This window comes from Tyto alba, unplaced genomic scaffold, assembly GCF_018691265.1.
Source record: "Tyto alba isolate M040663 unplaced genomic scaffold, T.alba_DEE_v4.0 Super-Scaffold_1000006, whole genome shotgun sequence".
NCBI classification, from domain to species: Eukaryota; Metazoa; Chordata; class Aves; order Strigiformes; family Tytonidae; genus Tyto; species Tyto alba.
In genome coordinates, this window is record NW_024881272.1 from 31281079 (window position 1) to 31301958 (window position 20880).

Below are 20880 nucleotides of genomic sequence, written 5' to 3' on the forward strand. Positions count from 1 at the left end.
CGGATGATCGAGAGAGAAGCAGCGAATACAAACAGGGAACACATCGTCTAAGGTACTGCATATACAGCCTTTATTAGTAGACTCTTTTATACCATCAGTCTGGAATATCAAAGCAGCAAGCAAAAGGAAAAAAAGTACTTAATACCAACGGCAACAGGGTGAAATTTTCTTATTTGGCTGGGGGATTGTTATTTGTTTTCCTTAGCTGAATTGTTTTGGGAAAATTACTTATTTTTTAAAAAAGGGGCATTCCCCTCCCCGGAACACAAGGCATATGCCCCTGTGAAGAAGCACTGCTGCTAACTTGAACCGCAAAACTTGGCTCAGCCAACACCTGCCCATAAAGAGTATTTGCCAAAAGTTACATTTAAGGGGTTTTGGGGGTTTTTGGTTGTTTTTTAAAGTTGAGTTTTCCAGTTTAAGTTGTATCATTCTACTTGCTACTCAACCAATTCCCACCTCTTGAGGAAGGACCTGGGAAGGCATAACAGCTGGTTTTACAGAAAGAAATGGAGTATTAGTCCACAACAGGTACACTAGAACAAAGCTGGCATAAAAAGAATTGCTGGAGGTGGGGTGGGAGGGGGGAAGAGGAAGAGCATCCCTATAAAAATACTTAATGCCTTATGTGTTTGGTAGCAGAAATCAGAGTATTAGTAAAATAGATTTCTGTTTTAGAAGCATGCAACTTCCAAACTCAGATTATTAACCACACCAATTATGAGAAGTAGGTTAGTTATTTTCTTACCATGGCCTCTGCCAACAAAATATTACTTAGCATCACAAAGGTGGTATTGCCAGTTCACAGAGGACTCTGTGATAATACCAGTTACATTGGTACTGGCAGTTGTATTTCCTCCCACACCACCCTGCTACTGAACTCCGAGAACATCTGGAGTCTTCGTGCATATCGAAGGCTCAATACTGCACCATCTCCTTAACAGACAAACTGCTTCTAAAGTATGTTTTACTCAAAACTTTTCTTATGTAACATCACCGTTAAATCCAATTAATACAACTGTATTACTTTAACTCATTTTAATCATTAAACAGAGAAGCAGCCAGCACACTGTTACCACTGCTTGGGTAATACGGACATCCATCCTTAAACAGTTGGGAACAGACTGTATGTGGACAACGAACATTATCTACTTCATATTGCTGTTACACAAGAGGTTCAAAAGTCTCTTCCTACAAATCAGAACTAATTACAGCTTTCAGTACAGGCAGTGATACTGTGTGATTTCTCTAGATAGTAACCTACACAAAACTGCAGAAGATACCTTACACTGCAGAGCACTCCACAGCTAGGTAGGGAAGGAATGCTTTCTCACCAAGTGTAGTTAAGACTAGAAATACAGAAAGCCATGCAATATTTTTAATTAGGAAGTTCCAAAGATGACATTTTAGAACATACGCAGACTGAGTCAACATGCCTTACACAGCTGGATACACCGAGTTTGTAAATTACACACAGTTAGTGGGATCTAAAGCTGCCCACCACAGATCTGAACAGAGGAGAGGGCATGGAACATTCACCACTATTTCTAAGTCCTTGGCTCTTCATCTGCACAGGGAGAATCAATGAGTATCAAGGGCTCACTTTTTCCCATGATCAGGCTCTGCACCTTCCACTTTGTCACAAAAAGAGACGAGTATTTTATGAGGCGTGATAAAAAAAATGTTAACTTCCTGTAAAGGAGTTCCCTCCTTGGGATGCGCACCTCAACAATTTTAAAGCCTCTCAAACTCTTTATACAAACAAAAAGCTGAAGTTAAAAATGTAAACATATAAAAATCTTAAAATTCCATTTATGTTATGTAGAATAAGATATATACATTTTTTTTAAAAAATAGGAATTGAGTCCATTGTCACCCCTCTAGATATAAACTCAAGGTTTTACTTGCTTCATGTTTTCAAATATATTTTAGACCTCTGCAAAATTTTGCCCAAGATAAATCTGTGTAAATAGTAATATCTATATACAAGTCAAGTTTCCTTATGATTTTGAAAGCAAATTTAAAGCACATTTTTTCTACAAAGATTCACAGTGATATAGCTCATGAAGCATCGCCAAGTTGCAATCAAGAAACTTTTCAATCAAGACCAATCTGTTTATGACTAGTTTATCTGAATATATGCTTGTATGAAATTATAACCGAAGAACTGATACAAACCAGTGTGTTTCTTATTGAACTGCACATTATAGAGAAGACTGAATATAAAAGTTGGTGGGGTTTTTTCTTTAAAAGACAAATAGTTTTCTGCTGTTGCACTCTGCTGTCAATCAAGAGCTCTTGTTTCCACAGGAAACAGTGGCAATTAGAAGTGGACAAATCACAATGATCTGGCAGAACAGCATATTATCTCCCTGTAGAATGGAAGACCAGAAAGATTGCAACCCGTAATAAGACAGGAGTTATCATTTCCACTGGAAACAAGCACAACCACTACCAAGAAGTCAGGAAAACTTGCCAGCTTTTCCTCCCCAATATAGAAGCAAGATGGCAAAGAACATGCCAAAAACCTTCTTGACCACTGGGATCAATGGGAGGGAAAAAAAAAAATAGAAAAAATTAAAAAAAAAAAAAATCAGATGATGTGTTAAAACTACAACTGAATAAATCTTCAGACCGGATACCAGGGAAGTTTGAAACCACTGAGCTACGGAATTTTCACTTAAGTTCCTCTTTTGTGATTTCATTCAAACTTACAATCTCTAAAGCACTAAGGAACAAATTAATTCCGAGTTAGATGTGTGCCTGTAAATAAATAAAAAGAGAAAATTCCCAAACTGAAAGACGAGAGACACAAACCCTGCTTGAAGGCTGAAGCACGGTATTCTTGCCAGGTTGTCCTTCTTCCCAAATGGCAGACTGTTGGTCAATCAATTCTGTGACACTCATTTTTTACAAAATGGTAGTACTGAGTGTTCCTCATGTAGGCAGGTCACACATATTAGGAGTTTTTCACTGTTACGGTTTAAATGTACTTTAAGATGGCACCAGATTCTGTAACAGTTACTATTAAAATGGATAATATTTCTGTAAGAGTAGACATAATGGAGAGGAGGGGAAGGAAATGAAAAAACAAAACCAGAATTCCATAATTTTGTTTTGTTAAAGCCATCACATTGGCAATTAATTTGAACATTCATTCTCATTCTCCTCGGCATTACTCTTTTTCTCACTCTTGTATGTGGAAATGAATAAGCTTTCTATCTGAGTCAAGAACTCTTCAGCAATGAAGCAGTTTGTTACCTTGCCCAAAGTCTTCCTCATGCACTCCAAAAGCTAGTCAAAAGAAGAAGAGATTTTTTTAAATTGTCATTTTTCCAGAGTTGTTTTTTCTCCTGAATTCATTTTTTTCCCCTTCTAGCTGATAAATATTCCAAAAGGATTTTTATTTATTTATTTTGGATTAACACTACAGAAAGTGTTCAACTGCACAATATAAATTCTAGAAAGGAACAGTCACACAGGAACACATGGGTGATTTAAAACCAATTCTCTAAACCCAATTACACAACAGCTAAATTCAAGAGCATTCTGTCAACTCAATTTCAGATTTCAGCTGTTTATAAGCAAAGGCATGTTGAGAGAAGAAAAAAATTAGCTGTGGGTAATCATTGTGTACGTGTTTTCTGTTTATGTCTTTTGCTTTGGGCAGATTTTCTGTCTTGTTCGTGCAATTAATGTTACAGCTGTAGTTATTTAGAACTTCACAGTAACGACTACACTGACTGGAAAATTAAAGTTCTCACTTCTGCATGACAAACACGGCTCAGCACTACTTCACTGGTGGAACAGAGGACTAGGAAGTCCAAATCTCCTCTTGAAACACATGCAGTTCTCAACACCAAAAGTGTACAGCAGGCTGAGAAGAGATACGATTAATTGACCATTCGTTCTCCTCCAAACTGAGGTTGAAACCTGGTATCTGCAGGTAACCGTCGTCGCCAACTCTCTCAAGTGAGCATCCTTATTTACTTCCTACTCCTTAGTTACTTACAAACACAGTTCAAAATTGTGTTTGTAAGTAAATAAGCTGCACCACAGAAGCCATTTATTGTGAGTAGTTTCCATCTCTGATATGTAAGAATGTAACTTCAGGTGACTTCTGATGATACCAAACAGATTTCTATTTAAAAAAAAAACATTTAAAATTTAAAAAGCTAAAAGAAGGAAACTTACTTTCTGCAAACAAGTCAGGTCAGATTCTCTATGAAAAATTTTATCCATGGGGACACTGCTGTTGAATGAAAAACAAACAGCAGTGCTATAGAAAGCAGCCACACTCTATGGAAACACAAACATGCAAAAAGTCTAAACTGCATATTCTTTATACTAGAAGTAGACACCTACCTATGGCACAATCTGTATTTTTCAATTATCCATCTCGTTTTTTCAAATATTAATTCCCACTGAGGTTCCTCCAACATTTGCTGGACTTCAAATTTGTAGGGCAGGCCTGTAATCAACAGGACATGATTCTTCAGTGTTTCTTTTCTAGTACACAACTTTTTTTTTTTTTTCTCTTTTTTAGTTTTAGATACAATCCCTTCCTTCCCGTAACTGTTCATAATTTATTACTGACTGCAGAAGTTTGCAGTCCCAATTGCATTGGCCAATGTTAAGGAGGTTAAGGGAGAAGCATGATGCATTTTGGATTCCAAACTGAATTTTGTTGAGAGTAGGAAACAAGCCTGTTCTCCTCCCTGCCCTCACTAATTCCTCACGCCATAAGGAAGCACACAAATCTACAACGGAACAGATAAAAACAGTGAAATGAATTGAGTTTTTATAACTTTGTACCATTTTTGTATTCTCTCTAAGATCTATGGGGTTATTAAGTGAATACAACAGGTTTTGGTTTTTATATATGACCTAGCTGGTGAAGTAGCTGACTGTTGTTCTGTATTTCAGAGGAATTTTGCTCCTAACGGAAGAAATTCTTCTAGCTTATTGCAGGTGGCAGAAGAGGAATTTAGAAAGTATTCTGAAGGTCCACCAGAACTTGCAGAGCACAACTGAGTTACCAAAAATCAGGGAGAAAGAAAGAGATGGTAAATTTCAGTAGGTCATTAAAAAGAAAAAAAAAAAAAAAAAAAAAAAAAAAAAAATCAGCCTTTCCAAGATAGTAAGAATTTAATGAGATGAAATGCGTGATTTTCAACTAGACCTCAGAGTAAGTGAAAAGCAATAAATACCATTTGTTATTTGAACAAATCTCAAATGGGAGAAGTGTTCAGTACAGAATGCATTTCCAAGAGTAAGAATTATCTATAGAAATATTTACGGCTCATATGAAATACTAATTTTTGTTCATTTGCACAGTACTGTAGTGCTACAGCCATGGTGTAACTTTTCCAAAGAGCTAGAGGAGATACCACGTTGTAACAACTTGATTTGGGGAGATAAACATAAATATGAAGTCCTCTCGGAAAGAAAATGTATACAACCAAAGAAATATGTCTACTTCTAAGGGCAGATAAGGTTTCTAAGCATTTTAAACTCCACACCACAAGAGCGGGATGCCTTTGAAATGAGGATAAAATGACAGTGCTATCAGTGTGGTAAACAGGAATCACTGCACAGATGTGGCCGTCACTTCCCTTCCCCGAGGACTACGAAGCCAGTCTCCTGGCAGATGGTGTCCCCTGCTTACTTCCCCAGGAAAAAACAGAGGGGGAACTGTCGGCTCCCATGGCCGCTGCTACCGCCTTGGCCAGGAAACCCGAAACCTGGGAGTCTGGATGCAAAAAGCAGGACTTAAAGAGGGGAAAGGAGGAGGAGGAGAGGGAAGAGGCAGCCACCACGACCATATGCTGTTATCGTGGGAATTCTCCTCAAATTAACATCAGGGAACAAGCAGAAGATCTGATCATCATTGGAAATACCATCAATTTGAGATATGTTGTTAACTATTCGAGAAAGGAAAACATCTCATTTTCATGACGTGCCAATGACATTTTTAATCAAGAATTTCTTCTCTTAGGTTGGGATTCAAGCCAGCGTAGCGCTTCATCTCTCAGAGCTGGTGTTTTCCTGAACAGCTGGCAAGGTTGATCCTTTGACCTTCTGAATGCCAAGTTACTCAAGTAAGGATTTTTGGCCGCTGTAGCAGCCAGCTCTTTGCCATCATACTTCTGTGTCCTCCATCAGCGAGTCTGTTCAGAATTTTCCAACTCAGCAAAGTATAAGCAATACATGCGAAGCAGTTTCTCAGCTATTCGTATGGATACTGGATGTAAATAACAGTGACCCTTGTTCCCAGCCCTTTAATTTCTTCCACAGATTGTTTTTCTGTATTACTATTTCCCACATTCTTCTATCTATCTATACCTGCATATTCGTGTCATGACAGCATGGACTACTTGCAGGGTTACTCTGTAAGTGAAATCCCTGGTTTTGTACTGCACAAATTACTAACATAAAAATATAAATACTTATTTCTCAAGTTCAAGAACAGACAACATTTTTGCCCTTAGTATCCACAAAAGGGAAAGAAAAATTAAGACAGTGGATAAAATACCAGTACTTACGGTAGGAACCATCAGAACTGATCTCATCACTAATTACTAGACAAGTAGTCTGAGAATACGGAAGAGGATTATTTCGGTTGTAAGGACTTATAATCATTCCGATGAACATGGCGCCACCCCTGGAGAAATAACTCTAAAAAAAAAAAAAACAACCAAACACACACACACAAAAAACCCACATACAAGAAATATAACTTTTTTCAGAACAGCATTCTGAAATTAAACCAACAGACTTCATGTCGATTCATGATTGAACTGATTCGAAGTTGCCTTAGAGCAATAATGTGCATTAACCCTGTAAACGCCAGGGAAGCTTTAGGGTTGCTGGGGTTGGTTTTTTGCTGTTTTTTTTTTTTTTTATTATTTTTTAGTGTGCAGACCAGCAGGTACCTGGTATTTTGCTTGAGTGTCAATATCTCGGATGGAGGGGTTGGGGTCGAAGGCCGGGTGGGAGTGGTACCACCCAATAACCCTGTAGCCCCTGGCAGCCAGCGTTTCCGAGGCCTGAGTCTGCGACACCGGATCCATCTCGCACTGCAGGCCCGTACTGAGGCTATTGCACGGCTCTGCGGCACAGACCTGTTAAAAAAGTCTCCAGATAGATAACTGCAAGAAATCTCCATCAGTTATATAAAAACCTAAAGAATTTTAAGAGCCATCTACCAGATCTTCCTCAGGATGGAGGTGACAGGCCAACACTTGGACATAAGCGTAACTCTCACATTTCAAGACTACAGTAATGAACTTCCATTTAAATATATTTAAGTAGTTGCCCTTCCAAAATAACTTTTCTATCTATTCAAATTATATATATTATCATAACACTTCTAATATTTTAGAGAAAATGCAAAAAGACACTTACTTCAACAATTTTATCAGCTTCAGAGTATCTTCCACCTAGCAGCCCTATTACTTCTGCCATAGACACATGAGAGTGCTAAAATGATATTAAAGAAGTATTAAAGTTCCAGTTGTATAATTTCTCCTAGTTTTGATCTGCACATGACAGAATACATTGGCTTCACAGCTGCAAGTGACATTTAGAAGGAAAACTTGGGACAGCTAAAGATTCTCAAATACCCAGTGTTGTGATTTAAAGCAAACAGAAAAGATCATCTTTGCTTATTATATACAGGCATATATATAGTACATTTGTGTAACACTTCCGTGCACGAAGCAATGGGAGCTTCAAAACTGAAGCCTGAACAATGCTGAACAACTGCACCAATTTTGGTACAATCTGTTGTTATTTAAAACCCCCCCACACTGATCTATAAACACAAAAATCAATTCCCAGGCTAGTGGAAAATGAATCCTTAAGATTTCAAAACGGCACTCTATTTTAGAAAGTAGCCTTATGGAAATTATATTTAACGTATGAGGGAGAGTAGTAATGCTCTTATTAGTGTACAACCATGTGCCTTCTAGAAAATCTAAGCAGAACATAAAAAAAAAAAAAAAATCATCTTTAGGGGTTTTATTTAATAGTAGAGTCTCACTTCTAGGTCTAAATGGAAAGAAGACAACTTAAGTACTGTATTTCTCGATCTTCTTATGCTGCCCATTTAAAAAAAAAACCAAACCAACAAAAATCCCAAACCACACAACATATACATCATAGCTTTTTGAAAGATAAAACTTAATCCTCACCAAGTCCATTATTAAAAGTGCTTCAGAAGACACTTTCACCTGAAAAGGTTCCTGCAATGATAAACACAGTAATGAGTATAAGGAGAATACTGTAAGTAATCAAGCATTCTTGATTATTCACTCATAGGTACATACCTTTTTTTCTTCAGTGAATAAACAGCATGGTATCAGCTGAAAGGGATCAAAGGAACTATAAAATGAAAGAAAATTGCTCTAAAGATGTAGGACAGTCAGGAAACTTTTCTAGTTTCCCTCTGTCTCCTTGGCAGAGGAAAAATAACCTTCTTTTCTTTACTGGATTTCCTCATCCCACACTGGAATGACTTCCACCAAATACATAAACTTCACTACCTACACTCATGAACTGCAATACAAAACATTTGAAATGCATGCATGTTATTTCAGACCGTAATACATATTAATGATTTGCAGCCTTCCAGCCTGATGCTACCCAAGACATTTGTTTAATTTCTAGAAAAAATCTGTTTGAACATGATGTACATCAAAAAAATACCTTTTTATTTGTCTTGAACCTCTAGAAGATTTTGCAGGTTTCAGTTTTTCTTCCTCCCTTCTTCTTGCTAACTCTTCAGCAGAGAGATGCTAAAAAAATTTTAAAAAATTAGATGTCTTAATGTTTTAAGTGCTCTTTCAGTAGTGACTCCAAAACCAGCCCAGAATAAATCGCTGACATCTGTCCTCTTGCTATGCTCCCCATTTGTGTGTGGTACAGGACTACTGAAGATAGAGGGCAACAGCCGTAGCAGAATCAAGCAGTGTGAAAGTAATGACAACCAGATCTAGTCCCCAAGACGTCAGATGAGAGGATTCTTACATTCTCCAAGACAATCAAATCCAGTAAAATCACAGCTCGTATCGCAAACCATGCATAAATGCAAGTGTGAGAACGACAGAGAAAATGTGCCGTTACAGTCCTTGGCCAGAATTTATCATAACTCTTTAGGGATAAGCGTTTCCAAACTTCATTTCCATCCAAATATGTATTTTGCAGAAAGTATTGGAATTAATAACCACAGTTACTCAAAAATATGTGCAGCATTATGAGTATCTGTAACAATTACTTCATGATGCTATTACTCAAGGTTGCAAATTTAAGTGGTTTTCTATATAGGAAAAATAGGATGTTTACAGTTGTTCACTTCCTCATATTTTGAAATTGTAGGAATGGACAAGTGGGTGTTTTCTTTCCAAGTCTTCTATAAAATATTTTAACTGGTATGACTTTTGCTAAGCACTTCATAAACCACAGTATTTCTGGAGGTATGCCTAAGAGCAGGATTAATATTAAGAACTCTTATCACCTGCACGATAAGCACAAAGAAATCATACAGAACTGAAAAAAAAAAAAAAACCCATACATTTAAATCTTGTTCTCCTAACCTCTACTGTTAGCTTTAGTAAGGCAGTTAACTGAAAACAAAGGGTCATGAGATCCCCTGCAAGACAAGGCAAAGAACTTTATAGGCATAAACCAGTGTAGGGCGATACGTGCCCACACCTTCATAAACACCAAAGAACCGTTGAATTTATCAGCAGCATAAAGATGTAACAGCTGCTACATTATTTTCAAATTATTGCTTCCACAAAGAGAGGTTAAGTACCTATTACACAACTGTTCCCCTTGTATATTTGAGGCAACACCACCTGCTAGCAATTAGCAAGAATTAATTATTTAAGGAAAGTTTAAAACACAGAAGGGTTACCTCAAATGTCTGTCCTTCTAAATCCTTTGCATCACACCAGTTTCCCCAAGGGTCTCGCACTCGCCGTCTTCTTGTACGCTGCAGCAAGCAAATCAACGTGAGTCAAGGATCTTACTCCTGAAAAAAAACTGCATTTTGCTTCATTTAATCGGCCATAAGAACATTGTCCAGAAGGTTACTGCCACATGAATATTACTGACGCTAAGACATATTTCCAGAAAAGCATGAACACCCTGGAGTTCTGTAGAATTAAGTAGTTCACAGTCTGTCAGGAAATATCATCAGTGAAGTTTTCAGTTTTTAAGGCTGTAAAGCATATCACCTGGTTGATGTTCCATGGATCATCAACATCGCTGACAGCAACAATGCGTTATTATCCAGCTCTGAATTACAGCTCAGACAATACAAAAAGCTATAAACCCAGTATGTTTACATCTAGTGTATGCTACAGTTCTTTACATTTCTATTTATTTTTTTTTAGTGGGTTTCGTTTAGTTTTCCTCTCATCAACTGGTTTACTTTGAAGTACTTAAAAATGCTACATTAAATGTGAATATGAAAATTAAATCTGGCAAGCCCTGTTAATTCACATAGTTATAAATGAGTTACTACTGTACTTAATTGTGTGCATAAGGCTCTCAGTAAGCCACAGCATATACCTACTACGCTTAACAGTTAAACGCAAGCAACTTAATCGCACACTATCAATACATGACACTATTTCCTGGCTAATTCAGGCTAATAAATTATGGAGAGGTGGGGTGGAAGAGGTTGGGGCTGCAGGGAAAAGACTGAAACACAGTCGTTGTTAAGTACCTGAACAGAAATCAATTGTGTAGGTCAGCACAAGTTAGGGGCAGACACACCTGTCAGAGAGCAGAACCTGCCAACTGAAGGAGAGGAGAAGTTTCCTGTGGTGCCCTGGCTTGAAATTGAAAATTGAAGAGACCTTCTCCGTGCTGAATGTTTTTTGCTGCCCCCACCTCCCTCACCACAACGTACCATGGACTGCAAGCGCTGAGCAAGCTGGTACGCTTCCGCCGTGTCTTTGCCTTCTTTGGACCGTGTTTTATCAGCCGGCTGGGGCCGGTTGTAAACAGCCTGTTCTACAGGACACAGAAGAGACACACTGAACTTCAGGGAAGCGGAAAGCCGCTTATTACTGGTACAGAGCCAAGAATGACACAGATAAGTGGGAACAACAAATGCCATAAAGAAAAAAGCGACAACAAAAAAACCCACAGTGAAAAAACATCTCTGATCATACAGTCCTCTCCCACTACCACAGCATTTTTAAGACTGGAAAACCTCCTTCCTTAATGTTTATTTTTAATAACCTTTACTTCCGACAAAATGTATTTTCAGGACATTTCTCCTCTCCTAGGTGACTGTCCCTCAGCCTTGGACCAAAATCAATCCGGAGAGACTAAACCAACAGTAACTTCTAAGTGTATATATACTTTTAACATGTCACCTAATTTTAACATTTGAATCTTGTAAAAACTAGTCCTGAGGATGAAGACATTGGTTTTTTATTTAGAAAATAGTTATAATTCAGTATAGGAAAAGAAACAGTAACTTGAATTCTGTCTTACGCAGAAGGAAGGCAAAATTTCAGATACGGCAGGTATCAGGAAACAACTCTCAACACTGGACATACAGAAAAGCACAATGCAAAAAAATAATCCCACTAGCTGGTGTGCAGTAAAGATGAGGAAGGGAAAATAGAAAAAAAAAAAAAAAAGAAAGAAAGAAAGAAAATAAAAGGCCTCGACTAAAACCAAAAATCCACGATCTTATAAGCAGGTTACAAACCCCTCTAGATTTTCCAAGGTCGTGAGGGACAATCTGCTCAGAAGGTCCTTCCCAGTAAGGATTAATGTGCATCCTTCTGTGCGAGCAGTATACCCTGACCTTAACTAGTCCTGCAACAGCCAGACAGGTTGGAACATGACTATGCTAAGCACAGTCCAAACAAAGGTTCTCTTCTACAAAACTTAAATGTAACGATTACTATTTAAGACATTAAGAGCACAGAGAAGTTGGAAGATTATCCACATGGATGCTTGATTCTGATTAAGTGCAGTCATCCATGCTTCGATGAAGTGAACTTACCACTTTTAAAGACACACTTACTAACCTTAATATTTAGCTTCCACATGAAAACATTCATTTTAATTAAAAAAAGCTGACAGTCAACAACAGATGTGTTCGGCTGATTAGAATTTAAGTTCTGAACTGATTCCACTAAAAATACCTTACCACAGCCAAAGTTAATTGCTCCTATTAATTCCAAATATGTGTGGATCCGCCCAATGCAGTTAACATCACCGCAGTTCTTAAGGCCTGGACGCACTGAAGTCTTATTCAGGTATTTGGGTTTACACCTCTCCCTAAAATAAAGCATAGCACATTGTCAAATAGTAAACAAATCAAGAGAGGAAGAAGGAAATCTGTGACTTAAACTGAAGTTAAAGCTCGAAGTGTTTTTTTCTCCCTCCACACCACTAAGTAGGACAATCATAGCAAAAATATAAATTTCACAACACACATACAATTTATTTTAGGGTTATTCATACACACTATGCAGAGCGAAACTTATGTTCCATGCATTAAAACAAACTCTCCAACACAACTGCTGCCAGGAAGCAATGAACTACTCAGAACTATTATGATACTAATAAATTGCTACAAGAATGTCTGCATTAGATTAGTCCAAATAGCTCACGTAATGATGGGCTTCCTTGGGGTAATAAATAAGCCTGTTTTCACTCTCTACACTTATTACTTGCTTTTAAACTGATACAGAATCATTTCAAGTTCAACACTTCTCTGGCGTGGAATTTTAGAGCTTCTCTGCAACTAGAATAAGCTGTCAATACCCACGACAACTGCATGAGAACAGAGTTAACTCAGCAATTCTTTGTACTCAAAAGCAAGCTAAGCAACACAACAAGCACACAAAACTGTGTACTGAGCCTGCTACCACCGAGCACTAAGGCTCCTTAACCTGATTCTTTGGAAATGGAATATAAAATATTAAAGTGTACAAGCACGACACCAAATTGACTCTTAATTCGAAGTATTTTTTTAGTCAGCATTACTTACTCTAGCACAGACCATTTCTTCTAGCTGCCCTTCTGTAAAGGCAGTACTACAGTGCAACAGGCCTCATTATAGAATTAATTTAATCAGTTCTTTTGAGGAATCATTTAGTAAAACCATATATGCATTCTTACATATAGGATAACAAAAATTGGGGGGAAAATAATGTAACCAAAACAGATGGAGCTTGTTCTGATACAGGACGCTCATTTTCATAATGCTTCAAAGTATTTTCAATGCTTAGCTTCCAGAATAACAGGAAAAAAAACAACCAACCAACCAACCAAAAACCAAAAACAGCCACAAAAAAACCCAACGGGGAAGATAATAATAATCAGTGCTGTTCACTGGCAATCTTTATAATGCTACCATGAAAAAATTTTACTCCTTTTCAGAAGTAACCTATTAGTGACTAAGTAGTGTTTTAACTACAACAAAGCAGGACATGAATCATCTTAATCACTTATTTCAGTAAAGGAAATGAATGCATCTTACCATTGGTCCAAAATATAATTCCTAATTTTCAAATAACGCTCTGGTGTTTTGGCCTGGCGCCCTTCAAAAAATTCAGGAATAGCTTGCTTTTCTTCTTCCAGAATGATGCTTCTGTTAACCTCCACTTCTTGGTCAGGTGGCTTAAGCTCCTCCGCTTCTTCTTGATGATCTTCATCCACTTGGCAGGGAGAAGGAAAAAGCAATCCATTATCAGCCAGGTCTCTCTGTTCCTCAGTAAGCTCCCGATCAGTTACTTGTCTAGTACCACGAGAGGCGACTCCTCTGCCTTGTTCAGCTTTCTCAATAAAATTACTGTATTGCTGGTAATCTAAGTTCACAAATTTATCACCATTCACGTGCTGAGAACACGTTGCTGCCACACCTGGAAATACTAATGCATCCACTGGATTGGTAAATTCAGGACCTTCTTTAGGCAAAGAAATTGCAGAACCGTGTCTGACAGATGAAAACACATGTTCCATTGCTTTAGTTTCTTCAACTGGCCTTTTTGAAATAACTGGTAATTCAGATTTTCCAGTTTCTTGCTGGAGGGTAGGAGAAAGTAGTTCATCCATGTCATCAGTTATGTCTACTTCTTCATCATCTGACAGCTTTTCAATTTTCACTGCATTCAGATTGGGGTCCGCACGTCCTCTCAAGTTTCCAGACGACCACGCTTCCGCCCTTATCCCATCTTCAAGGGGCAGACTGCTACCACACTGACTTTGCTCTTCTTTTTCAGATTCACCATTTTTTGCCTTAGGAAAATATAAAACACTTTTAGGAGGGAAAACCAAAACAATTCCCTCTGCTTCCCAAACAGTCAGAACTGTTTTACTTGAACAGTAGACATTTTGAAGTGTTTCTTCCTCATCTTACCCTTTTAGTACATTTTAATCCATTGCAACTGGCTTTTACACAGCATTACAGGTATACATATTAATTTACACTCGGGCTAGAAGTATTTTCATTCAAAGACAAACAAAAAACCAAACAGTAGTAATTTTTCCTGAAATGTCCCTGAAGTATCAAATCAGGCTAAAGCTAAAACACAGAGCTGAAATAGCGGTATAGCAGGAAACAAGTATTTTCAGACTAACAACCAACAGTATAAGAGACTACAATTACACTACATTTATTGTTTAGTTATACCAGCAATAAAAATACCAAAGTCATTCTGGGAATTTGAAATCATGTCTGAGTTCATATTTAAAACTGCAAATAAGTATATTCCACTTTGCTGAATATGGGAACAAAGTCAGTATGTACTTTAAGAGCAGCGCCCTGAAAGGAAAGGTTAAAATCAAGCTACACATACAACAGCACACTTGTCAAAGAGCCTTCTTGCTAACTACAGAGATACTCTGTTTACCTTGTTCTTAAAATACTGCCGAGCATAGCTCTTTACTTGTAGAACAGTACGACTTCCAATCAACTTGGCAATTTTCGTCCACCGGCGGCCGAATTTCACCTAGTACAACAAAGCATGTTTAAGTTACCCAAACTCTAACAGTCCAGACGTTGCACTTTCTGTGCCAAAAGAGTTTAAAAACTCAATTATTCATTACAAACGGTACAGAAAACCTGTGGTAAAGAACCCCACTACTCATATTCTACCAAGAATAAAATTGCATCCAACAGTAAGTTATTGCTACTGTTAACTACAGGATTCTTCTTCACCCAATTCAGGCCCACTGTGAATTATGCTCCCTAGTAACCCAAGGAATCCTACTGATATGAATTTGTACTTGGCAAAGCAAACCCTATTACATTCAGCACTGTACAATCCTATAATCTCTAAAGACTTTACAATAGTAGTTAAAGGATTTCACTTTATTAGCTGATTTGCCTTAAGCACGCACTAAGGTCCCTGTAGTTAACCACAGCATTATGATTGTACAATTCATAAAGCTGTATATGTGAGGTATTTTGTGATCTCAGATTGTAATCAGCCTCGCAGGAACAAAATCTGGCAAACAAAGCCATTTGGATGGATTCATCAATCTGATTTATCATTATACTCTTACTAGGTGGCAGTTATTTTTAACACATTAGAAGTACAAAAGCAGAGGCAGATAATTAAACAAGCATGTTATATTTATTATTTTTAAATTTAAGATAAACTAGTGAATTCTATTAAAAATATTACATATAGAAACAAAACTTACCAGCCCTTGTTCAAACAGTTCTTTTTCTTCTGATGTCCACTTTAATGGGTAGCTAGCTGATTTTGTAGGTGATCGCACCCTAAGAAAACAGGAAACAGAAGTTAATGCTTTCTTAAAAATATATATTCTCAAATACCAGTAACTGAAGGCAACGTCTGACAGGAGGACTACTCCACCTCTTCTGTAAAACTGCATCTATTGTTTTAAACTTTAATGTGGCTGATAAATAAAACAACAAGAATCATGTCAGCTTCTCCATCACAAAGGAAGATTCAAGGCAAGACAACATTCATCAGTAACAGTACAGAAATACACAGAAGCAGCGAACAGAAAAGTTCAGGCAAGAAAATCAACTAGAATTTACAAGGTTTTTTTTCATAAGGACCACTGTGCTACAAAAAAAAACCAAACACACTAGTTTACTACAGGCCAATCACACAACAAAATGTCTTTGTGTTGAAAGGTCTCTTAAATAATTTTGTACAGCCAAACAGAAGGAACTAAGGAACTGTAACTTTCTAAAATAGTGTCCAGTAACTTAACAAAAATCAGACACCACACTTAAATCCACTTAATCATTAAAACGTACGTACATGACTTTTCCAGTTTTCTTATTTGGGCTGCAAACAAAACACAAAGTGAAAATAAAAATTAATAATTGTGATGCTGCTGCATATCCCAGCAAATAACTTCATTTTGGAAGCACTTTTAATTTCTTCTCACCTGAGATTTTTTCCCAGAACACAGCTTACCTTTTCATAGATCTTTTTTCCACTTCCTTTTGATTGAGCCATATTTTTTCAGAAAGTGATTTATTAGATAAATAATATCTGAAATAGTTAATAAGTAAGTTTTCAAACCATCAGAGATATTTGTACACACGATAATTCTAATAATCACATAAATTATCCTGGTTCAAAATTATTCAGCTGTTCAAGCAAATACTGCACTGCTTTCAAAACTGAAAATTTCACACACTCCTACTAGTTTAAAGCATAAGGAAGTGACATTTGACTTCTGAACCCCCCACGCTCACTTCACTTGCAGCAATCTAAGTATGCTGTTTCTACAACAGCATTCTTCTTTTCTGAGTTAGAAAACATACTGAAGTAATTTTCGTTGTACTGATACCTTACCTATTTTCAAATTAAGCCTCAATAATTCATTCTACTAGGAAAATTTTAATTGCTTTATTTTTTTGTTCCTCTACTACTGTATATTACTACACTCAAGTACAAGAAGAACATTAAAATACATTAGCCTGTGTTTACTATTGCTATAACCTACCTAGTCTGTGAGGTCAACTTATGTCAGAGACGTTACTAGTGGCAAGACTATTTAAGCCAACACCGCTTAAAAAAAAAAAAAAAAAAAAAAAAAAAAGAAAAAGAAGCAGCAGCTGTTCCTTCCCTGCATGCTGGCAGAAGCATGAATGCAGCCAGACAAAACTAGACAGTAACCCAGTGAAAGTAAAGAACAATTCAACAAAAAAAAACTTGCTATTTTTAGCCAGATCAGCTGTTTGCTCAGGTTCACTACTAAGCCACACAAACAACTGCATCAGCACAGTGCTGGACGTGGCACCGAACAAGTAGCTGAAGTGGGGACAAATATTGTTATTTTTAGTGCCAGTGCCAGCTTAAATCTGACAAGCTTTGGACAAACTGACAAATTTTCTGAAGAATCAGAAGTATCAGAGGAAGCTGCAGGTAGCTAGATACTTAATTCAGGGGTCCTCCCTGATTTCTGCTATCTACCTACAAGACAACAGTGCTTCAGTCACCTTAAGGGGAAAAGATTTATCCAGTTCCTTTAGTAACAGGAAGTTTTCCATTGTTCTACAGGAAAACATACAAGCAAATCAGCAAAAGGATACTCTTCTTCCAGAAGCATTTTCTCAATGACAGCTCTGTTTTCTTCACTAATGCTGCTGTCCAATGTCCATGGCTGCAAACAATACAAGTATGTTTTAATATTTTAATTCTGTCATGGTGTTACCTAAGTATCAAGAATCAACGTATAATAGTTTCTAAAAGTAAGCAAAAAGCACTGGTCGAAAACCTAAAAGAGCATGTATACAGAGGGAAGAAAATGGAGAAATCAGAAGTTCTGATAACCTTGCTAGAAGTACCTTTCATTTAAAAAATACTTACAAGACAGTGATCAGTTCTCCAAGATGAATCAAGGTAGTGATCCTGCAGCAAGCTTGAAGCTGTGTTTTCACGATCTCTGAAAAAAAGATTTCAGTGTTCAAAACAATGCAAATGTATACAAACAAAATTAATGCTGTCAGAGTTAAAATAATGGTGTGGTAAATAACAAAAACATTAACAGAAGATGACAGAATTAGATACTAAAACTAAAGTCATATATTGCAGACTATTATATAATGTTACTCTCTCTTCATATACCATTACACATAGCCTAAATCTCCCTCAGTACGTCATGTTTTTTAGTAAACTCAGTGACAACTCCTCACCTATCTCACTGCAGACTGTATGAGATACCAGTGAAATCGCGAACAGTAAAAATTCTCATCCAGAATGACTGAAAGCAGGAGGGACCATGTAAAATATACACAAACGAGAGAAGTCTGAATTTTATGGACAAATAAAGAACTGTATTTTTAATATTAAAAGTGTCATTGAATTGTATTATCTCCACTTAACATTTCTAAATCTTTCCTTCAATAAGGTAAAAACATCCTCTTGTAAAGAAAGGTCTGTTTTCCTCCCAAGGAAAGCTCATACTTACACAAGGTTTAATAGAATCCTATCATACCAGGTTGTCAGTGCTCTCACGGACTTCAACCAGATTATGCTTGAACTTTTCTCTAAATAATTACTTATTACCTTTAGAAATCTGTCACTTACTAACATCATTGATCAACTTTCTTTTATTTCAATGTAGCATAAAATCTCCATAGCAATTCATGTAATTACTTGTTTTCAAAAAACTTTGATTCTAGAACAACATTCAGATTTTTCAAGAGACAAATTAGACCTATATCCCCAGCAAAGCTACTGAATTAGATTCCCCTACTATTCTGAACTGCTCTGTGCCATCAGTTCAATTTCCTCTTTATAGGTAAGGATAAATCCCTGTGTGCAGCCAGAAACCAATACAACTCCTGCTTCTTTCAGAGCAGATCAAGAAATGGGTCAGACAAGTAGTCCCCTTTGCCCACTATTCTGTCAGTGCTACTCTAGGACAGCTTGTCAGTCCAGCCACCAGCTCTGGTACAACCCCCTCATACTCTCCCAGCTTCTGCAACTGCTACATTTGTAATGTTATAATTGCTGCCCATTCACTTCATAGTATCACAGAATGGTTTAGGTTGGAAGGGACCTTAAAGATCATCCAGTCCCACCCCCCTGCCCCGGGCAGGGCCCCCTTCCCCCAGCCCAGGGGGCTCCCAGCCCCGTCCAACCTGGCCTTGAACCCTTCCAGGGAGGGGGCAGCCACAGCTGCTCTGGGCACCCTGGGCCAGCGCCTCACCACCCTCAGTGAAGAATTTCTTCCTCCTATCTAATCTAAACCTACCCTCTTTCAATTTAAAGCTGTTATCCCTTATCCTATCCCTGGAAGGTCCTGGAGGGACTCTTTATCCCTCTGATCAAGAGTCCCTCTACATGTTTCCTGTAGCCCCCCTTTAAGTACTGGAAGGCCGCTGTGGGAATACAACTGAAGATAAGCGAGCAGGATTGTAAACGTGCTCAAGTGACTTGCAGCTGGGGTGCTTAAAATCACATATATCACACTAATGGTTTAGTTTTGTGTGCTTGATGGGTAGAATTCATGCGTTTAGATAACACAGGCTTGGGAGCCACTCAGAAGCACCTTATTGAACACCCTCGAGATTTCTGCCCTGCTGAGGGAAAGATCAGAGCACAGTGGAAAAGTACACCGGTGAAATTCCCCAGTATCTACAGGCAAAATCAGCAGATTCCAGATCTTTTCTTCTCCTCTTTCTAGTTAGCAGGGACCGAGCTCCGCAGTGGCTGTGTCCCTGCTTGCGTGCTGCTGCAGAGATCCCTGGTTCATGACCTAATGAGAACAAATTTGCTCTCTGCATTTCATCTGTGGTTGCTCCTCTGTCGGCTCATACAGCCACTCTAAGGTCTCCCTGGTGCCTTCTTTTCTCCAGGCTGAACCCCCCCAACTCTCTCAGCCTAACCTCCCAGGGGAGCTGCTCCAGCCCCCCGAGCATCTTCATGGCCTCCTCTGGCCCCACTTGGGATTGTCCCAGCCCACTTGCAGGACCTTGCCCTTAGCCTTGTTGAACTTCATAAGGTTTGCACGGGCCCACCTCTCCAGCCTGTCCAGGTCCCTCTGGATGACATCCCTTCCCTCCGGCGTGTCACCGCAACACACAGCTCGGTGTCAGCAGTGAACTCGCTGAGGTTGCCCTCGATCCCACTGCCCATGTCCCTGACAAAGATGTTAAACAGTGCCGGGGCCACCAACAACCTCAGAGGAATGTCCCTTGTCACCACTCTCTGCTTGGACATTAAGCCACTGATCACAACTCCCTGAGTGTGACCACCCAGCCAATTCCTTATCCACCACTTCAACATCTGTTTACAGAGCCCTCACCTGTGAATTTGTTGAATCAGTTTTCTGACCCTATGCTCAGTTTTCTGAACCTGTCAGACTCGCCATGTTATGCAACAGGGCACCTTTTGCCTACGTGTTTTAAAAGAGTCTCCCAGCAGCCTCACCACCGAGTGTCCGTAGTTCCCGTGCTGTTAGACCCCATGACGGCAGTTCTGCGTTCACCTTACTTTAAGGATTTCACATGCCCGGCTCTCAGATGCTCTACCCTGGCGCCTCCCGCCCGCCCCGGGCCCTCAGTGAGGCTCCGGGGTGTCTCTCCTGAGGTGCCCGGCGCCGGGAAGCCTCGGCGGCAGGCAGATCCCCGGGGCGAGCGCGGCCCTGCCGCGGCAGCCCCCTCAGCAAGCGGCAGCGCGGGGGCGGCACCGTTCTCCCCACCTCACGCAAACCCACCGGCGGGGGAAGGGCCATGCTCCCCGGAGCGACAGAGCCACCATCCCTCACTCACCCCGGCGCCGCCTCTCCGGGCGCAGCCACCGGGTCCCCTTCGATATCCACCTCCAGCTCCTCTGCCGCCGCCGCCGCCATGACACCGGCCCCCCCTGGCGGATCTCGCGAGAAAAGGCGGGAGCAGCGCGC

At 39.0% G+C, this 20880-nt stretch overlaps 1 protein-coding gene across 2 annotated transcripts; it reads right to left on the minus strand.

The window, feature by feature from the left end:
- Positions 1-48: 48 nt before the first annotated feature.
- MYSM1 (Myb like, SWIRM and MPN domains 1) lies at positions 49-20851 on the minus strand. Of its 2 annotated transcripts, none has more exons than XM_033008812.2 (20): positions 20750-20851; positions 17841-17916; positions 17564-17634; positions 16440-16517; positions 16281-16307; positions 15688-15766; positions 14892-14990; positions 13520-14277; positions 12182-12312; positions 10922-11025; positions 9920-9997; positions 8710-8798; positions 8331-8385; positions 8196-8246; positions 7408-7482; positions 6936-7124; positions 6546-6678; positions 4366-4471; positions 4195-4252; positions 49-3294 (listed from the first exon to the last, which is right to left on the minus strand). In XM_033008812.2, exons 1-20 carry the CDS (start codon positions 20827-20829, stop codon positions 3142-3144), a joined length of 2490 nt encoding a protein of 829 aa, XP_032864703.2. In that variant the 5' UTR covers positions 20830-20851; the 3' UTR covers positions 49-3141. The 2 variants fall into 2 exon arrangements, with proteins under 2 accessions (XP_032864703.2, XP_042659641.1); XM_042803707.1 differs by having other exon boundaries at positions 20695-20753.
- Positions 20852-20880: the final 29 nt, after the last annotated feature.